The 22,078-nt window shown below is 33.3% G+C and overlaps 2 protein-coding genes across 15 annotated transcripts; one reads left to right on the forward strand and one right to left on the reverse strand.

The window, feature by feature from the left end:
• Positions 1–5,143: 5,143 nt before the first annotated feature.
• LOC130710685 (uncharacterized) lies at positions 5,144–8,615 on the forward strand. 14 transcript variants are annotated; one of them, XR_009010454.1, is made up of 5 exons: positions 5,144–5,379; positions 5,459–5,525; positions 5,983–6,034; positions 6,130–6,636; positions 8,192–8,615. XR_009010454.1 is itself a non-coding variant. In XM_057560032.1 (5 exons), exons 1-4 carry the CDS (start codon positions 5,156–5,158, stop codon positions 6,633–6,635), a joined length of 456 nt encoding a protein of 151 aa, XP_057416015.1. In that variant the 5' UTR covers positions 5,144–5,155; the 3' UTR covers position 6,636; positions 8,192–8,615. The 14 variants fall into 14 exon arrangements, 7 of the variants coding, with proteins under 7 accessions (XP_057416015.1, XP_057416016.1, XP_057416017.1 ...); XR_009010453.1 differs by having other exon boundaries at positions 6,130–6,518; XR_009010455.1 differs by having other exon boundaries at positions 6,130–6,518; positions 8,298–8,615.
• Positions 8,616–19,310: 10,695 nt separating this feature from the next.
• LOC130712949 (zinc finger protein SHOOT GRAVITROPISM 5) lies at positions 19,311–20,954 on the reverse strand. Its single transcript, XM_057562760.1, has one exon. It carries the CDS (start codon positions 20,864–20,866, stop codon positions 20,432–20,434), a length of 435 nt encoding a protein of 144 aa, XP_057418743.1. The 5' UTR covers positions 20,867–20,954; the 3' UTR covers positions 19,311–20,431.
• Between the last annotated feature and the right edge of the window lie 1,124 nt (positions 20,955–22,078).

A 22,078-nucleotide genomic window follows, 5' to 3' on the forward strand; every position in this document is an offset into this window, starting at 1 on the left:
CATTCATCAGTACAACCATTTTTATATCAACATTTGTCTAGAATTGCTACTTCCGATGAAAATAACACCCAGATTTTTTTTTCCCTACTCTGGCTGCATGCTTGCTAGGGGGAAAATCTAAATTATCGACCAATCACCATTTTATATGATCTTTAATTCTATATTAAGCGAGACAGAGGGGATTCGGCCGTTTAGAGATGCATAAAAATTAGAATATAAGATAAAGTTATTAGAACAACTTGAATATTTAATAAAATAAACTAACAACAAGTCATAAACATAAAAAATGAGTGAATTAATGACTACATTATTGAATGAGTGGGACACGTTGAGGACTTAAGGTTCCAGATTGAGAATGACTGATTTGGTTGAATCATAATGGGGAAGGGTTTTGAGAGCAAAATAAGGGGTTCAAGAGTTGCAAAAATGATGAGTGCTTCAAAAAGAGTTCGAATTGGTGGAAGCATCTAGGAAAAGTGAGTTCATGTGGCATAGAAGGGGAATGGTTTGTGAAGGACACAAAATATGGGAGAGAGGTTAAATTTTGGCGAGAAGTTTCGGCTGAGTATTAGTATTTAGGGGGAATTGGGTTTGCCACCCCACCTATTAGGTTTGACATCCCACTTTATTCAATACGGGATTTAAAGTTCCGTATTCAATACGGAACTTAAAAAACCGTACTGTATTTAAGCATGTGTGACACATTTTCAACCATTCATTGCATACTAAAATAAATACGGAATTTTAAATCCCGTATTGATATGAAACTTTAAATCTCGTATTGATATGAAACTTTAAATCTCGTATTGAATAAAGTGGGGTGCCAAGCCTAATAGATGAGGTGGAAAACCCAATTCCCGTATCTAGGTTAGAAATATAAATGTTTGTTTGACATTTCAAAACAAAAGATTACATAATAGTGCACAATACCTCCCACTCCTCTAAGGCTATGAGCCATCGCCCTTCCTCCTTCTCTGCCGCTGTCTCTCTCATCCTCTTCCTCGGTTCCTCCCTAATCCTCCTCCGCCACCCTTACCCTTTCCATCTCCGTCAGCCAACGGATCTGCCTCCCTCCACCTCATCCACATGATCTCACCACAACACTGCATCCCCACTGTCGTTCCTCCATGAGTCGCCCCACTGCCTTTCCGTCGTGCACCACGCCTATTACTGCTCTACCACGCAACACCCCATTGCCGCTTTGACTTCGTTACTTCTGCCGTGTTGTGCCTAGTATCTCTACAGACTGTTTGATCTCCAAACTCGTTTAGCTTGGGAGCCTCAACTATTTCTCCTCAACTTTTGATATTAAAACCATTTAACTGATTTAAGTAGTTTCTTCATTGATCTTTATTATTTTGTTGGTTCTACTAGGTTCCCCACGTCACTTATTTGATGAAATGAAACAACTCTAACTCTGACTATGTGTCTTAGAATCAGTAATATTAATTTGATTATATATGAAAGTGTTGGAATCATGTGTAAATGCAAATAATTTTATGTATTAGGATAAGATAATTAGTGTATGTAATGAAGAAAAATTTATGAAATAATATGATGTTTGAAGTTTTGGTACGTAATGGGCACGTGTTTTGATCTATTGCGTTAACCGAGCAGATCGATTGAAATGTCCTGTTACAGTGCTTGCTTGGATCAACCATGACAAGTGTGTTGTATGTGCTGAAAGGGGTTAAACAACTAATTCATGTGAGAATCATTAAAATATCATCTAGACTGCTGACAACCGAATTGAACTAGTGGAATCCAATGCTTCCATTGTTTATGAGATATGTGATAGGAGCGTCCAATGGCACGAGTAATCGGTTGATTGCCATTCGTGACTTAACTAAGATGGAGAAAATATATTCAGTTTTTGTTTAAAATCATGAATTTTAGATTAGACTCATCATTTAGGTAATTTTAGTGAAATAAAATTTAAGTTATGTTCTTTAAATTATTTCTTCACGATAAAAGAAGAAATGACGTTTGATGAACGTACATATGAGTTGACATGAGAAATGTGAAAGGAAGTTTTTAATTACTTTTGTCATTATTTATTATTTTCTTATGTTAAGTTACAATTATTTGTGATGTACTTTGAACTTGTGATTAATTTGATTGACATTGAGATCTTACGTCATCTCATCATTTATTATATTGATATGATTTTTTGCTACATTGATTGACATTATGCTATGATTTCCCCGTGCTGTGTACATTTATTACCTCTTGCTTGTTGGTTGTGAATTGTGATTGTTAGTGCAAACTTGGTGATGACTAACATCATTTGTTAACAATTTAGTTTTCAAGAGTGTAAATTAATTCTCTCAAGTAGGCCACACACACACTACCCCAATTTGGAGATGCTAACATAATATCTTCAAAATAGGGATAATGTTTGGCCTGATCAAGAGCGATTGATTCATGGTCTTATTAATTGTGATCAAATGGTGTAGGCCATCATCATTTGTGCATTGACAATCTTTGTTAGCGTCAATTGTAAAATTCACACTAGGTAGAGTCGGTCGTAGAAACAGACTCTAAATAGCGGCGACTCATGCAACCGAATTTAGTATTTATGCGTTTGTGTCGGCCACCGTTTCAGGTGGGTTTGCGTCAGCCTAGAGTTATCCATACCAACGATAGCACTTAGCATCACTTACTTGGCCGACTTAACAACTTAGCTTCGAGTCGTTTAACATCTACCTAACGCCAATGTTAAAATTGCTATAGCATAAGTTTTTGGCATGTTAGCGATGATTTTTAACCGACTCTATTTCCCTTTTTCTTCTAGTGTAATGGTTTACATGCATTGGTTATTTCACACAGTTATTCTCTCACACACATTCTCACTCATTCCATTGATAAATAATTATTCAATTATTAGAGGCGATTTATATTATTTAATGATTAGATGATTATTATGTTTTTCTCCGACATGTGGCTTTTCAAATGAAATGTTTCCCAACCAGACACCCACATCAGGTGCTTACATGATGAAAAACAACATTATAAAAGTAAAATGTTTTCTAAAAAATTCGTCACTTTGTTTTGCATTTTTTTTTTTTTTTTTTCACTTTCAAAACTGCATTTCACAATAGGATGTACATTCCGCCAGCCCACTCATGACTCATCCAACAAGCCAGTCCGGCTAGTCCAGTTTAAGCCAGACCCTAAACCCATTGGGTTGGCCCAATTCGAGTAAAACTAGATAGTAATCTTCATTATAATAATACTCTTGGACCAAAACAAAACTAACCCTTGTTTTAATAGTACAAGGTAGTATTTTTTTTTAAACTAGGTAGTATCTTAATGCAGTGTTTTAAAACTTGGCTCGGTCATCGACTCGGTCGGGGTACTGAGTCACTGGTCGGACCGGTGGGTCACTGGTTCGATTGCTCGACTCGGTGTATATTAAAAAATTATAAAAAATGTCCAATGCAATATAAAGTTAATATATAAATTCTAAAATGCGTCTCCAATCAATAACAGTCAGATGGTGCACTGGTAAGTTACTCTCCATATATCCTATGTGACCTGTCTTCAAACCCTCCTGGCTGCACTTTTAAACACAATATCACGTTTTTTTGTTCAACTTTATCCCAAATGTTTCCAACTGGATAAAAAAAACGATTTGAAGGGCCCAATTTGTTAAATAGTTAATAGTCAACCGAAAAATGGGCTTGTATATATGGCCCATCATCAACAAACTAATAAAAAAAAAAACATGAAATGGGTGACTCGCCGGTTTAATAAAAAACCGGCCGAGTCACCGGTTTAATCATTAAATCGGCCGGTTCAACCGGTTCCAGCTGAATGGTATGCACAACCGATCTAAGGTGAGGCTCGGACCGGTCAGGTCACCGAGTCCCGGTCCAACCGGTCGGACCGGCCGGTCCGAGCCGAGTCTTAAAACAGTGTCTTAATGGCATCAGTGTTGGAATTACACATTTTCAGAGTTAATTAAAATATTCCCCAGGCTGAAAATAGTAAGATTAATCTCTGATTTTACTGTCTCCGATGATAGCTCATGTGGTAAGAGTTGAGTGACATATGAGTTGGGGAAGGGGAAGCTTCAGGAATCAACTCCTAACAGGTGCAATTTATCTTTCTAATGTGAAAAAAAAACTCTCATTTTACTAGCAAGTGTATTAAACTATAGAAAATTGATCAATGAATTTGTTCTATTTAGAAGATTGGAATCACGCATTTTGATATACATAATATATATAGGCTAGGCCAAAAAAAATTGCCTCTAGTTTTATTTATAAGAGCCAAAAATATACCTCAAACAGTTTAAAAAAAGAAGTTAAAATAGTTAAATGTAATAAGTTTGTTCTAAATTTATTTTAAATTTCCAAATCTACTCTTGTATGTATAAGTGACATAGGAAAGTGTAATTAGTCTTGATGAGTGAGATGAGAGATAATATAATAAATGAGCTACAAATTTTACTAGTTTAAAATGATTAAGGACAATAGTGTCAAAAAATAACTACAGTAGAAACTCTTTAAATTAATACTCGGTATATTAATAAACTCTCTAAAATAATAAATTTGTCCGGTCCCGACTTGGGCCAATGTAAAAAATTGAAAAACTCAATAAAATAATAAGATAATTTTTCGGGAGATCCCTTTATAATTTTCGGTCCCAAGAAAATCATAAATTAATAATTCAAAGAAACTGAAAAAAAATATTACACTCTATTGAAATATAATTCAATAGTTGTCTGTTTTCCTTTAAAGTTCAAGTCTATTTGGAGCTCATCTCTAACTTTTCTTATTGAATCCAATAGCTCAGGTGTTGTATTTTTTGTATTGTATCATAAAGTTGTATTTTTGTTTGGTATGTACAGTTTAAGGATTATTAATTTAAAGAGTTTCTACTGTAATACTTCTCTTATCTTAATAATATATAAAGCTCATCCACCAAAGTGGGTCACATTGTTATTTAATTTCCACATGTTTTCATTTCATTGGCTGTTACTATTGAATTTCCAAATGTCCTAATCTTATTGGTCTACATTAGTTAGTTTTCATTGGTCCAAATTAATAGGTCAATAAACCAATAAATAAATCATTAAATACCACATGTTTATGCAATACGTTTTCAACATCAAATTTGAGCGTGAATCGTCATTTTGCATTTATTTTTAATGTTTATAAATGGAAATTTTGACAAAATTATTAACATAAGCTGCATTATAATTAAGGCATTTCCGTTCCTTCCTCTCTCAATCTCTCATTCGCGTTCTTACCTCTCTCTTCTAAAGCTTCTCAGCTGTAGCGCCGTCGCCACTCCGATCATTGCAACCTCCCTCCTCTCCACGGCGCGACGGCAACGACTCAGCTATTTTCATCTTGGGCTTAATAGATTAAGGTATTTAGATTTCTCAATTGATTTAGGGATTTAGATTTCTCATTCAAATTTTTGATTAATTTCTTCTTTTACGACTCAGGTATCTTCTTCACAAGCAGTTAGATCTTCTCTTATCTTCACCCTGGCTGCCCTCATCGCCATCTCTGGTATCTTCAAGCCGTATTTTTATTTTTTTGCTTTCCAGATGGTTTCTCTTTTCTATCTGATTCATCTGCAGGTTAAGCATGCTCACAGTAAGTCATAAATTCAAAATTAATCATTCAAAATTAAAGTGAATCTTTTGGATTTATTTCAATTCAAATGATTTTGGAACTGCCACATTGTGCTGCCACCATGGTCCTTCCGAGCCAAGTCCATCTCTTCTTCCCTAATTTTGAAACTGTTTGGAGGCTGAAAAAGGAATCCCATTAATTTTTCCTTTTCATAGTTACTCTTTCATTCAGTTACATCTTGATTTATTTATATGCTTTCAAGATAGAAATTAATATCAACAATTTATTCCTGTTGCGTGAATTAAGATCAGCCAAGATATGCTGACCTGCAATTCAAATTTGAATTTGAATAATAAATGTCTCTCTAATTATATTTTGTTTGTTTGCACAGGTACCCGAATTCATGCCCCTAGCCATTAACATGCTATTTCAGTTCAAGGCATGTATGAAAAAATGTTGAGTTTCTTTGAAAATATATGAGTTATGGGATTTGGCCTTAACAGATGACAAAGATTTTGCCTCACCTTTTTTCCTTTAGTGGCTGCACCTGCAGCTGCTAATTTGACATGTTACAGGCTGATATTCCATGGTGGCAAAATATGATGATGATACCTCATTTGTAGCAGCCAAAGGTTGTGATATTCCATGGTCTGTTTACAACGTGGGGTAAAATATATAAAGAGCTTTCCATCGTCCTCTTTGTAATATTCATATATATAAAACACTTTATGTTCCAATTTTTAAAACTTAGAAGCATGTCTATGATGAGACCTTTGCTCTCTGATTTTTTTTTCTCTTTTGTTTTATCTTAGCATTTTTTGTAAGAACAAGTTTCATAAAGTAATTGGTTGCTGGTAGTCCTTAAGAACGTCAACTATTGGTCAATGAAATGCTTGGCACCTCTGATGAGAATGAGCCCTTTTACAGGTACCCTTTCAACTCTTATTGTTCAGGATTTTAGTTTTACTGAGGTTGGAGATTGTCTGCTACTCAAACACATATATCAAATCACTTTTTTGTTTGTTTGGTGGTCTCCCTTCATGAAGTGAGTACTAATCACATGTCCATATAGTTCAAGTTCGTTTATCACTCATACTTTTATTCAACTTTGGTTTGATGGATGATGGATCGGATCTATCATTCTATCCTCCCCTTTGTTTGAGCAAGTATTTGAAGAATACAATATACCACCTGAATCATCATATGAACCAATATATCCGCTTATAAGAATAGTTATGCACATGCCCTTCTCTGACATGTGACCTGCCCTGAAATTGCTTTTCCCATGGTTTTGTGAAAGTCTCTTGGATATAGATAGCTTTACTTCATTGCAATACTGCTGCCCCTGATTATTTTTAAAGTGTGATATAGAATTTTTACCAGTAGAAGCAGTGACTGAGTTTGAGCATTGAGTATTTGATGTACCAATTATGAGTTCGAGCATCATTTAACTTTTCTGGATAGTGTTTGACATACAGTCTGTTATGGACATCCTTTCTTTGGGCCTTTGTTGCTAGAAAAGTAAGAATGTAATACATTTGGTGAGGTGTTTTCTACTCATGCCAGTTAAGTAAGCATGCCAAGTGCAATGTTCACAAGTCATAAGCTGATTTTTCTATTTGATAGTCAGCATAGCATTCCTTGGAGTTTTCCACTTAGTACTGAAATTTGAACAGAGACTAGCCAAAACAAGTTTAATAGTGGAGGGGAAGAAAAGCAAGCTTCATCACCTGCAATTTATAGACATAATAATTATGTCTGATTTTATGCATGACACTTTGATAAAGATGAAGATATCTCTGTACATTTTCTATTGATGTAATTATAGCCCTTGCTTTATACTTTTCTAGAATTTTGCTTAAACTTATGGTTTGATTTAGATTAATATATGAGTGCTACTTTGACAGTTTTATTTTTTTTTGGTAAATTTTCATTATTTTTTAGTTTTCATATCCTTTCCTTTATCATCGCAGCTCTCTAACACAATATTAAAGAAATAGCGTTGGACACACTTGCATGATGTTCTGGTGTTGTACTTTAAATAATATGTGCACTGAAAATGATAAAGACTCTCTAATTTGATGTTCTTCATGGAATTGATAACTTAGTATTGTTTTTTTTTTCTTGATTAAGTTCTTATAGCTTTAAGATTAGTGTCTTGGTTTCAAATTGACTTTTTCTTCTATAGAATTTATCGAATAGTTACCAAAATGAGGTGTCACTTTATTTGACCCACAAATTTCCTTTGCTTCCACAGTAGAGACTAATATCTTGCCTTGATTGTGAATTTATGATTTTGAAAATGATCATACTACTTGACAGCATGACTTTCAACTGATGCTTAGGTGTTTGGAAGACAGTTAGCCATCCACCGTTCATGAAGTGTACTTGGGTTCAATTTAGTCCAAATTTCATACCTGCTCTTATTATTAGATCTCATATTATAACTCAATGCCATCTAATTAAATGTATGATAAATGTTTTTTATTACTTACGAATATCATTTTATGCAAAGTCTGAAGATCTGTTTTTTCTTTTTGCTCTAATTCATTCTCTTTGACGCATGATTATTGAGTTTAACCAACATTTGGTCTTTTCAGATTCATGAGCTAAATATGGACACGAAAATTTCATTCAAGGCAAAAGCTAGAACCAAAATGCTATTGGAAGATGCTATCATATAATTGTGTATTCCTTTTTCTATAGGTGTGCCTCTATGTTTAAGTCCCACGGGTTGTCCTGGAGTGATGATTTCTTTTCTAGCCTATAAGCAACAAAATTTGTGTTTAAGAAAGCTCAACTCTTCAACCCAACATTTCCTGCCAGCAAAGAGAGGATGTTTGGTATCCGCCAAAGAACAATCGTAATAGAGATATTGGAGCAAGCTGATAGAAGAGTCTTTTATTGGGGAGGCGTCTCTTTCTCTTGCGATGACATGAGGATGAATTTTGTATGAAATTGTTGTACATATAAAATGGAGGATGACTTTCATTTTTCATTCAATATAGAAATCATATTTAATTATTTATTATTCTTTTTTTCATGAATATTTCATATAACTCTTACTAATATTTAACTAATTTTTTAACATTATTCTTTTCCAAGAAGTTTACTAAGTAAGCGTGACAAAATTCTAACTATCCTCAATAATATGAGGGGGAGCAAGAACAAATACAGAGGAACTTTTTGTTTTTTTCTGCATCATCACTCTCTTCACCACCATCGAATTCATTTGGTTGCTAGGTTTTCACCTTACAGCTACCGAGGGATCCTTCTTCTATCTGAAGAAAGAAATCACCAACAATGGTACCTACACCAAAGATTTGACTGCTCTTGGAATTGACTTAGTAAAAGTATTCATAATTGACAACTCTCATCAAGAATTTCCTTGCCCTCTATGTTCTTTATTCATTTCTTTATTGCATATCAAATTGTGGTGTTTTATTAGGTGTTATAATTTATTACACTTAATAGGAATTTACTTTAAACTGCCAATTTTAGATAATATATATGATTTTATTTTTGACATGCATAGATTAATGTTAATATGCACTAACATAATTATACAGTCTACTTTTGATTTTATTGAAATTAAATAATAAAAAGCTCTTGTGGGGAGGAACAGTTTAAAAAAATACATTAATGTTAAAACTAATAGAAAAGTAATTTTTTATAAAAAATAAAAACATTTTTCATAATTTATTTAATAATTTTAAAAGTATTTTTTTAAACTAAAAATTTTAAAAGTAAAATATAAATGAAAATATGAAAATTTGACAGTATAAATATATCGTGGGGATATATATATATATATATATATATATATATTTGGTACAAGTATTATGTTTAAATTACACGATAAAAAAGTCTCACAAGATAAATTATTTTAAATGGAAATAATTTAATGTAAACATATTTTTAATTCAAATTTAATTCACTAAGTATCTTTTTCATTATTTTTAAAATAATTTTACAAGTAAATATATATATATATATATCAATGTACGGTAATATGATGATGAAAATATGTCGTGCGGAGATTAAAATATATTAATACATGCATAGTCTATATTGTTTAATGTTAAATTACAAAGTTAGAATCTATTAAGAGGAGTAACATTTTACGAGAAGATATTTATTCCAAACTTGATTCAGATTAAGGATTCAATTTCATAACATACTTTAGTGAAACATATAGCTAACCTCATTAACTATTCAACAATGAAGTTAGTCATGAGAATGATGGTGTTGACAAAGGAAACACTATTTGATCTGAACATTTAGATGCAAAGAAGTTGCAAGTGTTGATGGGCACCAAGAAGAAGAATTGGAAGTCAGACGCGAGTACATAGAAAAGGAATCAAGACCACTTTTACCACATGTATCTGTAAAAAGCAATTTGCTACCTATTGATTTAGTAAACCACATTTATGAATTCCAAATATTGTGCATTAGATTGAGGTTTATTTAGATTTTTTGAACTGCCTATGTTTTAAATGTGGAGTTGTGCATTCAGATAGTATCGGAAGCTATGGTTGCCTTAGAGAGACCATGGATAAAATTGGCTATGATTAAATTTGAAGGACTCTCAACTAAGGGTTTGAGACTATAATCTAGGGTGCCGGTGAAATATCTATCGCCAATCATCATTGCACAATCAATTGGGGATATTTTAGCTTTTAAGGGCAAAGGGCTTGATACTAGCGCACACGTGTCCTAGAATGAGCCGTTGGTTTGCAGTCGTTAGATGTTAGACAACACTGATGTTGTTGATGGCAACATGAGGCTGGATTCTTTATATTGATGGACGTAGATAATATCAATGAGCTTGGCTCCAAAATTCTTGCATCCTATCATGCTAATTCTTTTAACTTTATGCATAGGATTTTAAAGGAAGAAATGAGACGAGGAAAAGGCTGGGATAAAATTTATGAGCCTTTTGAACCCCATAGCCTTTTGAGCCTATGAGCCTTATATAAGTCGAGAGAGTGTTTGTCTTGCCAAAGCAAAAAAATTACACCTATGAATCTGATGTAAGAAAGAGCAATGATAATGAATACGATGAGCGCATTATTGAAGTATTTTTAAGTTCAAATTTAAGTATGTCATGCCAAATTGATGGATTATAGTTGGATACATGGCATTACCTTTTTTCACTGTTGGTGGAACTACTTAAACAAATTTATATTAAGTTATTTGAATAAATTCATTAGTGAAGTAATTTAGAAGCTGTACGTAGCACTCCCCTCTTTCTCTTTTTCACGGTCAGTTGTACGTAGCACGCTCTAGAGTACGATCAAAGAGGGGACATTAAATTTGTATATTGTGTGATGCAAGAAACATACAAACTTCTACCTTGAATGTAATGTATAAGGAAGTTTTTGGTAATGTTTGTTGTATTTTTTTTGGTGCATAGGAAAACTAATATTTGTTGTATTAAACGAACATGTATTTACTTATTCTTTTTTACTAAATAAATTATCCAGTATACATATTGGAAATTTTTACTATTAAACAACATAACTAACATGTAAGATACATACTAACACGTTTTCTTCAACAATAAAAAAGATACATACTATCACAATTTACATAAATTTAAGTTAAATCATTCATATATATAAAAAAATGAACAATTTATAATTTCCGTGCAACGCACGGGTCATCACACTAGTTCCTATATAACTGCCACTATTTTTATCTTTTTTTCCTATTTATTTGCCACTTTTACAATTTCAAGAAAGCATTAATTATACTTTACCAATTGTACCCTTCATTTATTGGTGGTAGGAAAATTTAAAAGTTAGAATCAATAAGAGAGATAAAGGGTATAAGAGAAAGTTAGATAGTAATTTGAATAAAACAATAACATTAATTACTAGCTATTTCTTAATACTTGTGCAACAACATTAAAATGTCAGTTATATAGAAACAGATGAAGTATAGAACAAACCTCAATTTGGTTCATATAAAAAATATTAACATAAATAATTTTCTTAGTTTTTATAAATAGGATCAAAGGTAGTACATAACCAAGAAAGAGAGAAAGAAGCAGACAAACATAAAAGGAAATACTAGCAACAAAGGTACAAATGCTTTGGCATAATTATATTGTAAGAAGCAAAAGGAGTATCATTATCAAGGCATGCAATTAGGTAACGAAAATAATTAATGAAAACTAGTCCAGATCCCTTGAGCTTGCAATCATACAACAGAAAAGGATATAACAAAAAAAGCCCACAAGAAAAGGATCATATTATATGGAATTACCGACATTGCTGAAACTCAACTAGTCAAATTCTGATGATTATTTAACTGTTTATGCTCATCAGTCATCACCACATACATAAAACACAAGCAAAAAAGACACGGAACTTAGGCAGTAATAGTAAGCATCACTGGCTTGTCTACCTTTTTAGCGGGTGAATCAAGACATATGCACATGGAAGATAAGAAGCTATTTTAAGAAATCCTATTTAGGGGATTACTTTCAAGAATTGACTTTGCATAGGTGGTTTTCACGCCAATTTATTGGCTGGTTTATATTACCATATACTTCCTCCGTCCCTAATTATAAGCTAATATTGAGACTTTTTTTGTGTCACTAAATATAAGCTAACCTTGCAAAAGTTAATATTTCTTTCCATATTCACCCTTGCATTTATTGGTAGTGGAGCACCACCATTAGTAGTACAATGATGAAAAAGTGTTATCATAAATAGGGGTAAACATAGAAAGTTGTACATTTTTTTTGAAAACCAATGCATCAATTAAGGCTTTCTTAATAAGTGTGATTTTTACAACTTTAACTTATAATTAGGGACGGAGGGAGTAGCATATTACTCAGCTGTATGCTTATGACTTTGTAATTATGTATTCTTTAGTTTCTTTTTTGTTGGAGTAGTCCCTTTGAGAGCTAGTGTCCTCTTTTCCCTCTGGTTAGCCTTTGCTAACTTCTTTCTTACTTGTAATTGGTTGGAGTACCCATTGTACTCCTTAATTTATTAATTTTAGCTTATCTAAAACTTTTTTTAACCCTCTTATTTAGTAGTTAAAATTTATGTAAAACTTTTTTAACCCTCCTATTTATTAGTTAAAATTTATGTAGGTTTTCACCAAATTGTGAGATGGATTCATATAAATTAGATAATATTACATGTATTTTGATTAATCAATAAAAGAGTGTTAAAAAAATGTTTAAAAGAGTGTCAAAGAAAGAGTTTGGACTGAACGAGCACCCTCGATAAAATAGGGAACCCGCCCATAATGCTTAGTGTGTACGTACTAATTTGTAACTGCCAAAGGCGGGCATAGTGCTTGTATGGACTCTTGGGCTAGAAATTATAAGGCCCAAGAGTCCAACAGGGTTAATTTAGGGTTTCATGTACCCCTATAAAATGGAATGTTTGCACCTTGAGAAATGACTTTTTGGACCATTTATGCATAGGCTATTAGATTACTACAAGACCCTACCTTTATTAGGATTTCGAGCTTAAAACTGTCAATATTATTTCAATATTAGAACAGTGTTGTTAACATTTCCCTTCAAGAATTTAATGGAATAAGGGTCTAATTGTGGGAAATAGGTTACCATTAAGCGTTTATTGCATAAACACTTATTTATAACTTAATTTGAAAAACTTATTGAAATAAGCTGATAATAGGTAAGCATAAACTCTTATTCATAAGTTATATGAATAACTTGTGAAAATAACTTCAAAACAACGTATAGGTAGGTTATATACTATTTACATAAACTCTTTCAAACACTTATATAAGAACTAAGGTGAGCTAAAATAAATCTTTCAAATGAGTCCTAAATGATATGTATAGTGACAAGATCTCTTTACATGCAAAAATCCTTAAAAATAAGTATATGTTTACAAAAAAATGGCCAAACTGTGAATTGGACCTGTCATATATATATATATATATTTTATAATACATTAAATAATAATTATTTTTTGTGACAAAATTAAATATTTATTAATATAATGTTAAGAGAAATTTAATCTAATTTTAAATTGAACTAAAATTACTATTTTTCTATGTTTTATACGATAAAAAAGAATAATTATAAAGGTAACAAAAATTTCATATATATGAGTATGCTAATCTAACATTGGATATTTATTCGAATGAAATATATATATATATATATATATATTAATTAAAAATAATATTGTATTTTAATTTTTATTAAAATATGGTTGGTTTAAACCAGTTTTGGGTGGTTCAATAGCACTGATTTTGACTGACACCTTTATATATATATATATTAATTAAAAATAATATTGTATTTTAATTTTTATTAAAATATGGTTGGTTCAAACCAGTTTTGGGTGGTTCAATAGCACCGATTTTGACTGACACCTTTTGACCTGCATCAGAAGAGATTTTTATCTTGGTTCATCTAATATTGGTGGGCTACGTTCAGGCCTTGGTATCCACCAAGATTTCCACTAAAAAAATATTAAACAATACTTCTCTCAGTATTCGACATGACTTCTCCCAACAAGTATTCTACATGACTCATCCTAGTATTAGACAAGACTTCTCCTAAATTCAAAAGGATTTTTGTTCTACTTTGAATCTCTTCTTAAAGAATAATGTACAGAGTTTAAGATCGGGTTACTCTTATACAAGTGTATGAATTTGACACTAATAGGCTCAAGAGTATTTCAGAGAGGATTAGACACTTAGATGATCTGAATCTGAATGAAGAACTTACTTTTGACTTGTTTTTTGCTTGAATGCTTAATAGATAGATGAAGTTCTTATCTTGTCTAATTGTGAAGTCTTCTTTATATACAACTTCATATGTATGGTTGAACGTTGTAGATCATCAATACTTGATCGTCCATCCTTCTGCTGAGTACAATCGACATATGCCACGCATTAAATGTTTTTGCCCGTTATTGTACTTGTTTCATAGAAAACTTGTCCAAATGAGATCTGAGTGTTAGGTAGGATATCTTAAACACTTGATAGCTTCCTTTTGAGTGAAAGTCTAGGGTTGGTAGGTGGCTGTCGGATTTGACTCGATGTGACAACTTTGTGCTTTCACCTTTTCCCTTTCTGCTCAACTAGCTTCTTTGTAGTTCACGTGATAACTTCTCTTTCCTCGAGTCATTTATCTCTTTAGGGTTGCCTTAGTATCTTCAACGAATCTTTCTTGTTTCTTCAACTAAGTGCAACAGTCCCTTTGGCTAACTAGTCGATGTAAGGTTGGACGTTGTAAACTGCAAACCATGTTGAGCTCAGAGGACGATAGATACATGGACGATGGTACCGATTCCTCGAACGACAGGGCGTATAAATGTTGGTTTCCTTGAAAATGCAAAACATCAAATGTTTAAAGAGAAACTTGTGATAAGACAGTTAAGAACGTTATTATTATTCAAAACTTCTCAAAACATAGGGTTAGAGAATTTATAAATAAGTCGTTTGAACTTTACACTACTACCCACGTTTCTATTTTGCCAATCGTGCTTGCCATATATATGAATTCTTTGAACAACATATTAAGTTTCCAACCCAATCCAACAGTGAGAGAATCCGCACGAGCCTCAACACTTTGGTTTTGGAACAACTTGAATTAAGCTTGAGCTATGTTGTCTTAGAACTCCCTTCGCATCAACTTCACGAAAGCATACGACTTGTATTGGGTCTTGGGATTCTACCTTCAATTATATTTATGGAACTTTGATCACTAAGTGAATTCTTAATTTAATGATAATACTTTGCACCTCGAGATGGTCTTTTTTAGAATAAGCTAGCCTTCGAACTAACTCATTAAGCCCTGCTCTTGTACATAAATGAGGCTTTCCTTTTATTTAAACCAATTTTGAAATTTTAGTGTAAACGGATGCATGGCATGTGATACAATTAGGAATCTCTACAAGACAATATTTCAGCATAACATGCAGTCCAGCTTAACTCATGTGTTTTCTTCCTGGATTTCGTTATATTGAGCATCCCAGAGCAAATACGTGCAAAGCTCAATAATAGAAAGTGTACTTGACAATCTCACATGGTGTGACTCTACAAGAGTTTTAGCCTAACAGGATCCGAACTTTCCTATGCTCTTGAAAGCTGGGTACCTTTTTTAATTGCCTGATTGGTTAAATGATTTGATTGAACAACCTTGGTCATTCTATTTCATTTTTTCATTTTCTCCTTCACAGCCTAGATAGTGATGGAAAACAGTTCCGTCATTTTTGGAAATGTTTTCCTACTTTATGTCAGTGAGAGAACTTGATAAATATCATCTTTGCTGAACCTGAATCTTCACATGACAACTTGACCGATTCATTATTTTCCAAAGTAAATGCCAAGTTTAATTTGTATTGTAGCAGATTTCACAACTGTATATAACTTACAAGTAACTTACCTAGCTACCTAGATTTTCAAAAAGTTGTTCTAGTTAAAGGAAATCTTGATGCTGTGAACCATATATATTGAACAATCAGAATATATTTTTCCCCATGTGGTGTATTATTCATGTCCTATCAATTAAATTGTGTCATGTTATGATTATTCCGACCGACTTAAAAGGGCATAAAACCCAATAGGCAATAGCATCTCAGTTGGCCAAAATGTCTTATAACAAAAGGAAGTACTACATAGTGGCAGACGAGATGATGTTAGAAGTCTCACATTTATTAGAGATATGACATAGATAACCTTTATAAGGGTAGAGCGACCCTCAACTCTTGAGCTAGCTGTTGAGTTGAGTTAGACCTCCCAATTTCTAATATGATATCAGAGTTTATCCAAGATCCATTTGTTTGTTGTGAAGACCTTTTATATTTGAGCCATCTGTTGTTTTCATTCCATGCATCAGTTGTCCAACCCCGGGCGTGATGGGGTGTGTTAGAAGTCTCACATTGACTAGATATATGACATATATAGTTTTTATAGGGGTAGAACAACCCTCAACTCTTGAGCAAACTTTTGAGTTGAGTTAGACCTCTCAATTTCTAATAGATGACTCAACTTATAAAGAACATTACATTCTAGCAAAGGTCTCGACACAATAAGGATACTCAAAGGTAACCCTTATCTTGGAGACTTATCTTAATGCTTCTCATAGACCTCACAATATGACAATTACGGAGCCTATAAATACATGTGCAGTCATTCGTTTATTAACGCATTGCTGATTATGAAAACTTTGAGTTATTTTTATACTTGAAGATTCTCTGTTTACTCTCTCATTATTAATTTGATTTTCAAAGTGTCTTTTATAGGTACACCTTCTATCATGTCAACACAATTTCGTTGTGCCAAAGAAGTCTTCCAAGGTCGTGCATCACCCACATAGAAGAAGAGATTCCGTCAACCTCAACCCACATGAGTGATGTTTAAAGAATTCGACAAAGAAATAAACACCAAATAAGAATATAAGATTTTGATCTAAATTGTCATATGGAAACTACTAAGAGTTATGATGATATCTCCATTGTACCACCATATATATATTTCCGTCAAATAACTTAAAGTGTGTTTAGATACACTTTTAAACTACATTAGCACATATTTGAATGATAAAACACATTTTTTCAAAGAATAAAAGAGTTAGATTCGATGAAAAGACTTTCAATTCAACACAACTCTAATATATACGAACATATAACATTGTTGCAGCAGCCCTATATATAATACGTGGCACAGTTGTTTGTCTTCATGGTGTTATAGAAATGTACTAATCAAAGTTAGTGATGTGAACTGTGCATTGCATATCCCTGCAATGCCGATGAAGATTTATTTGCTTGTCCCATTATAATGAAAATGATATGTCTTCCTTATACATATATATGATGATTCATGCATAATGTAAGCATCATCTGTATATGATTCTCCACAATCTTAGCAAGGAAACAGTATCACTTGACAATTATATGCGGACAACCTGAAAAGACAAATGTTAAGGTTTTGTCATGATGGCTAGTTTGATGGATCGGTCACCATGTCCTACATAGTTATCGTGCCTTCGACTTTGTGAACGAAGTTGATTGATTGTTCTAGCATTTCTATGATTGTAACCAAATAAATTATAAAAGACAATGTAACTGCGATTCAGCTGGTCATTGTCGGGGTACGTTTTGATCATCATGAATTTTATTGACCATGGTGAAATGGTAATGTTTTAGCTGAGTTTGGATTCGCATAGAATTATTGTTCTTCTGTGGTTGAGATTGAAGTTTTTGTCCTCATTTACAAAGAAAGAGCATAAAAAGAACCTGAGTTTTCCTCATGGACAAGCAGACTACTTATTTTGTTTGAGAAACTGTTTCTTTAATCACATTCCAATATTTTCTGCTGATTTTGAAGCTTTATGAAAAAATTGAACTAATCACAGGGCCACCTGCAAACAAAAGTTTTGAGATGTTGATGAAACTGAATATATATACTATACACAGAACAAAGGTATTAACGTGGGCCGATTTCTAAGCAGCAAAAAGAAGAAGTAGAAAAAACCCATTTTGATAAAATCTAACATCAATAAGAAACAGAAGAATTAAAAAGAAAAAATATATTGGTAACAACATAAAAATAACTCAACAGGCGATTAGTTAGTTTAGGTGGTACATATTTAAATCCAAATATCCCTTAGTAATATCTCTAATGATTTTAGAGTCTTGCAAGTTAAAAAATAATAATAATAATTTTCATTAAAAGAGTTAGCTCTATCATGATGTGGACTTTTCCGATAGAATGGTCCCAAATTGATATACTTGTATCAAAGAAAAAATAAAGCTCTTAAAAACAGATTTCTTATCATTCTTTCAAAAAAATAGTAAGTACATTTTTAAGAGAAGACACATCCAGTCTACTGGACAGAGCAACAGTGACACATGCTGGGGAGACAGATTAAGGTGCACTCCTATATAGGTAGGACTGTAGGAGCAACAAATAATCTTCCTGATGAGATTGCTCACCAATTAAGATTTTACTCAACGAAGGGTGATTTGAAGCCTCAACTTGTGATTAGTTGTGTCAATCCAAGTTGACAATAAAGAGTACACTTGAATTGTACTTTTTTTTAATAATGGATCGAGGTATTCTCACGCCAATAGTCATGTGACTAAACTCTCGTTCACAGTCAGCGCATTGGGCGGTAGCAGGTGATTTAAGTTTCTTTATTTAAAAAAAAAGATGTAAATTAATGACATGCATGAATAATGTGCAAATTAATTAAACCATTGTTAATCGTTTGTTAAAAGTTTTCCATGCAGTGTAACTTTCTTTTGAAGCAAGTTGAGCAAAAGTTGGTAGAAAAGAGCACTAGTAGTTAGTAAGCCAATTCATAAGGAATTATTTCTACATTATTACTAATTAACAAAATTGAGGGTCTGCAGGGTATAGAGTTAGCTTATCATCACGAGATTGCGACTAGCCAAACGTTTCTAAAACTCACTTTTCGCAAAGTCTCTGATTTGTGCCCACTAGATACTTTTCGCAGTTCATCATAGAATCAAATGTGACTGCTGTATTATTATTGTGTGTCACACCACACCCTTCACATTTTGAGCTGTTTCTGAGTGTTACGTTACTTAAAGATTGCTTGAAAGGAACAAACCGGATTGACACATTTTTATCAATCATCCAAACTAGCTAGTAAAGTCAGAACTTAAATCAATTTCAGGACAATAATTAACCCATTATGAATTTTATGATCATATTACTATACATTTTTGCCGACATAGTAGTCTAAATTGATGAATTTCCCTATAAATGTAAACTTTTTTAAGAAAAGAAACAAAGGTTGCTGACATATGAAGCTAACAAATTCCAGTCTTGCAACATCTTTGAAAAGGAGCACTAGACACTGGTGAGCACTGTCCTGATTGATGCTTTTAGTCAGTAATAATCCGATCCAAAAAATCGACAAGGATAGTGGGTGTTTGGTTTGTGATATTGAGCTAAAGTTAACAAGCATGAATACAAGTGGATACAGCTATATATCGTGTCTATGCTATGCTTTTTTGTTGTGATTCATTTGTTCCATCTTCATCTAACTTTTTCACCATGTTTCTCGCCACCCCGGTATTCACAATCAGTTTCAATTATTACAACGAACAAACACTATTACCAGCTAAACTAATCATCAGAAACTGTATAGACGTACTATATGATTAATGCGAATACCCAATAGCACTGTACTAGGGTGCTGAATAGCACACAGAATCATTGGCACAAAGTTCTGAACCTGTGATGGAATCTTGTGATCTTGGACCTTGGTTACAAATTACAATACTCGAGATAGCTACATGATATAACAAGTTTCTGAAAATAACACAACAGAGCAAGGTCGCCATCGAGTACTAATAATTACCTCTTTCTGATTTATCCATCTAGCCCCTAAAAAAAATTCATAAAAACATGCAAAAAATAATTTAAAAAGGAACTTAATCTTCTAGCCTTCAATCTTGCCTTTATACGTACATTTAATTGTACGTGTATCGTCTCTTGTCAATTCTCTTGCTCCTGAAACTTAATTCAAGATCAAAAGAATGAACAAGAGACGAAACGATTACAGAACACACCGTCTTAATTAACTAACTCATTGAATTGAATAGCAAATTTCTAAGAAACCATGTCCATATCCAGTACTCATCGGTCATCACAATTGAAACATGAACTTGTTTTTTTTTTCTTCTTCTGATTATTGTTTATTGAAACGATTGAAGGCAGGGGAATCAATTAAGGAAAGTGTTATTGCTTGGTTTCAATTGTTAGAAAATAGAAAGAGGGAAAGAAATCAAAGAGAAAGAAAATTGAGATGGAAAATGTTGGATTTGATAGATCATGGATCATGGATCAAGTGAAAATTTTCAAGCAGAAGCAGGCTTGAATCTTTGCCTACAACAGTGGCAGGTGATCTCCATGCACGTGGAATCAACCTGTTTGGTTGCTCTTTCTTTGATCCTCTCTGCTCTCTCCACCTCCTCCCTCGCACGCTCCCACATTTGCCTCGCACGTGCGAACTCCGACTGCGCTAGCTCCATCTCCCGCCGCGTCAGCTCCCTAACTCTCTCCGCGTACGCCTTCTCCATCGCCGCCAGCTGGATTTGCTCCGCCGTCTGCCACTTCAGCGCCTCCACGCCCTCGCACATCAGCACCGCAGGCGGCCGCACGCTTATGGATAGCTGAAGGTCTACCGATGGAGAGCCGCTGTCTGCTGCCGCCGTGGATCGCAGACGTAGGAGGGAGGAGTCGGCCCGCGATGGTGGTAGAAGGTCTAGTTCTCTGTTCACTTGGTCTTCCATTTGAGGAGAAAAAGAAGAATTGGGTACGGTTTCAGAGGGGAGAGAATGAAAGTGCTGTGTTTGATCGTGTAATGACGAAAGTGGAAGTTTGGGCTGAAACTTCTCCGTAGCGGTAGCTATATATAAACATCTCTACGTGATCAAATGACCCTTTCACCCTTTCTACGTGTTAATTTGCAAGTATTGATCTTGTTTTTCCAAGGTATCCCATAGCTATCTGTCATAAGATTAGTCTCCCAAGTCTCTGAAAACATCTTAAGCGAATAAGTCTTTCATAACAAATATTTTTCATATATACTGTTCAGGAATCGAACCCTAAACTAGATGCTTAAGACGCCGAACTATCTACATATTATCTTACACTAACTTGAAAGACTAAGAAGAATAAAAATGTAGAAGGACAAAGGAGTAATTTAGATGAAAGGAGGAGACGAAGGTTTTAAAAAGGTGGGAAATTCCGTTATGAAAACATGAAAAAGGGAGGGAAAATAACGGATCACGTTATTGGGATGGGAAGCGATGAACCCGTGGACTTGTTGAGAAAGTGAAAAGTTTGTGGCATCTTTTTAGTTTTTAATACAATTTTGACCTTTCTTTTGCAGTAAAAGATGAGGAGTGTATGGGTGTGGCTGGGTAATCATTACAATCTCACGTGCGCGCTGGTGGAGAACTGATTAATCTTAGGAAAAATATTTGGTGTTCATCTAAATAGTTTAGACATCTATCACAATAGGGATATAAAAAAAAAATTTGATAAGTGATATATATATATATATATAATATAAAAAATTATTTCTTCGTATCAAATTCCATGAAAGAGTTGAAGAGAAAAAATTGTGAAAAAAAAACTCTTTCTTCGTATCACTGACACGAAGGATATATATGATATCCTCTTCGTATCATAACTAAGAGGATATATCATATGAGTATGAAAATTGAGCTTTAATGTGAGAGTGAGGGACTAATTATGAGTCATTATATCTAATTATAAACAATCAAGATTAAAATAATTTAATTATCATTTGATTATAACATGATCAATTAAAAATATCATGTGAAAAAATCACACAAATTTATGTTTTAATCTTGGCCATTAATGATTAGATTTTGTTCTGTCCTAAAGTAAGCTTACGTAAGAAGAGTAATGGAAAGCAAACCCTAGCAGAACACTAAAACAGTAAAGATGTAATAAAGAGGGCATATTCTCATTAA

Source organism: Lotus japonicus, chromosome 4, assembly GCF_012489685.1.
Source record: "Lotus japonicus ecotype B-129 chromosome 4, LjGifu_v1.2".
NCBI classification, from domain to species: Eukaryota; Viridiplantae; Streptophyta; class Magnoliopsida; order Fabales; family Fabaceae; genus Lotus; species Lotus japonicus.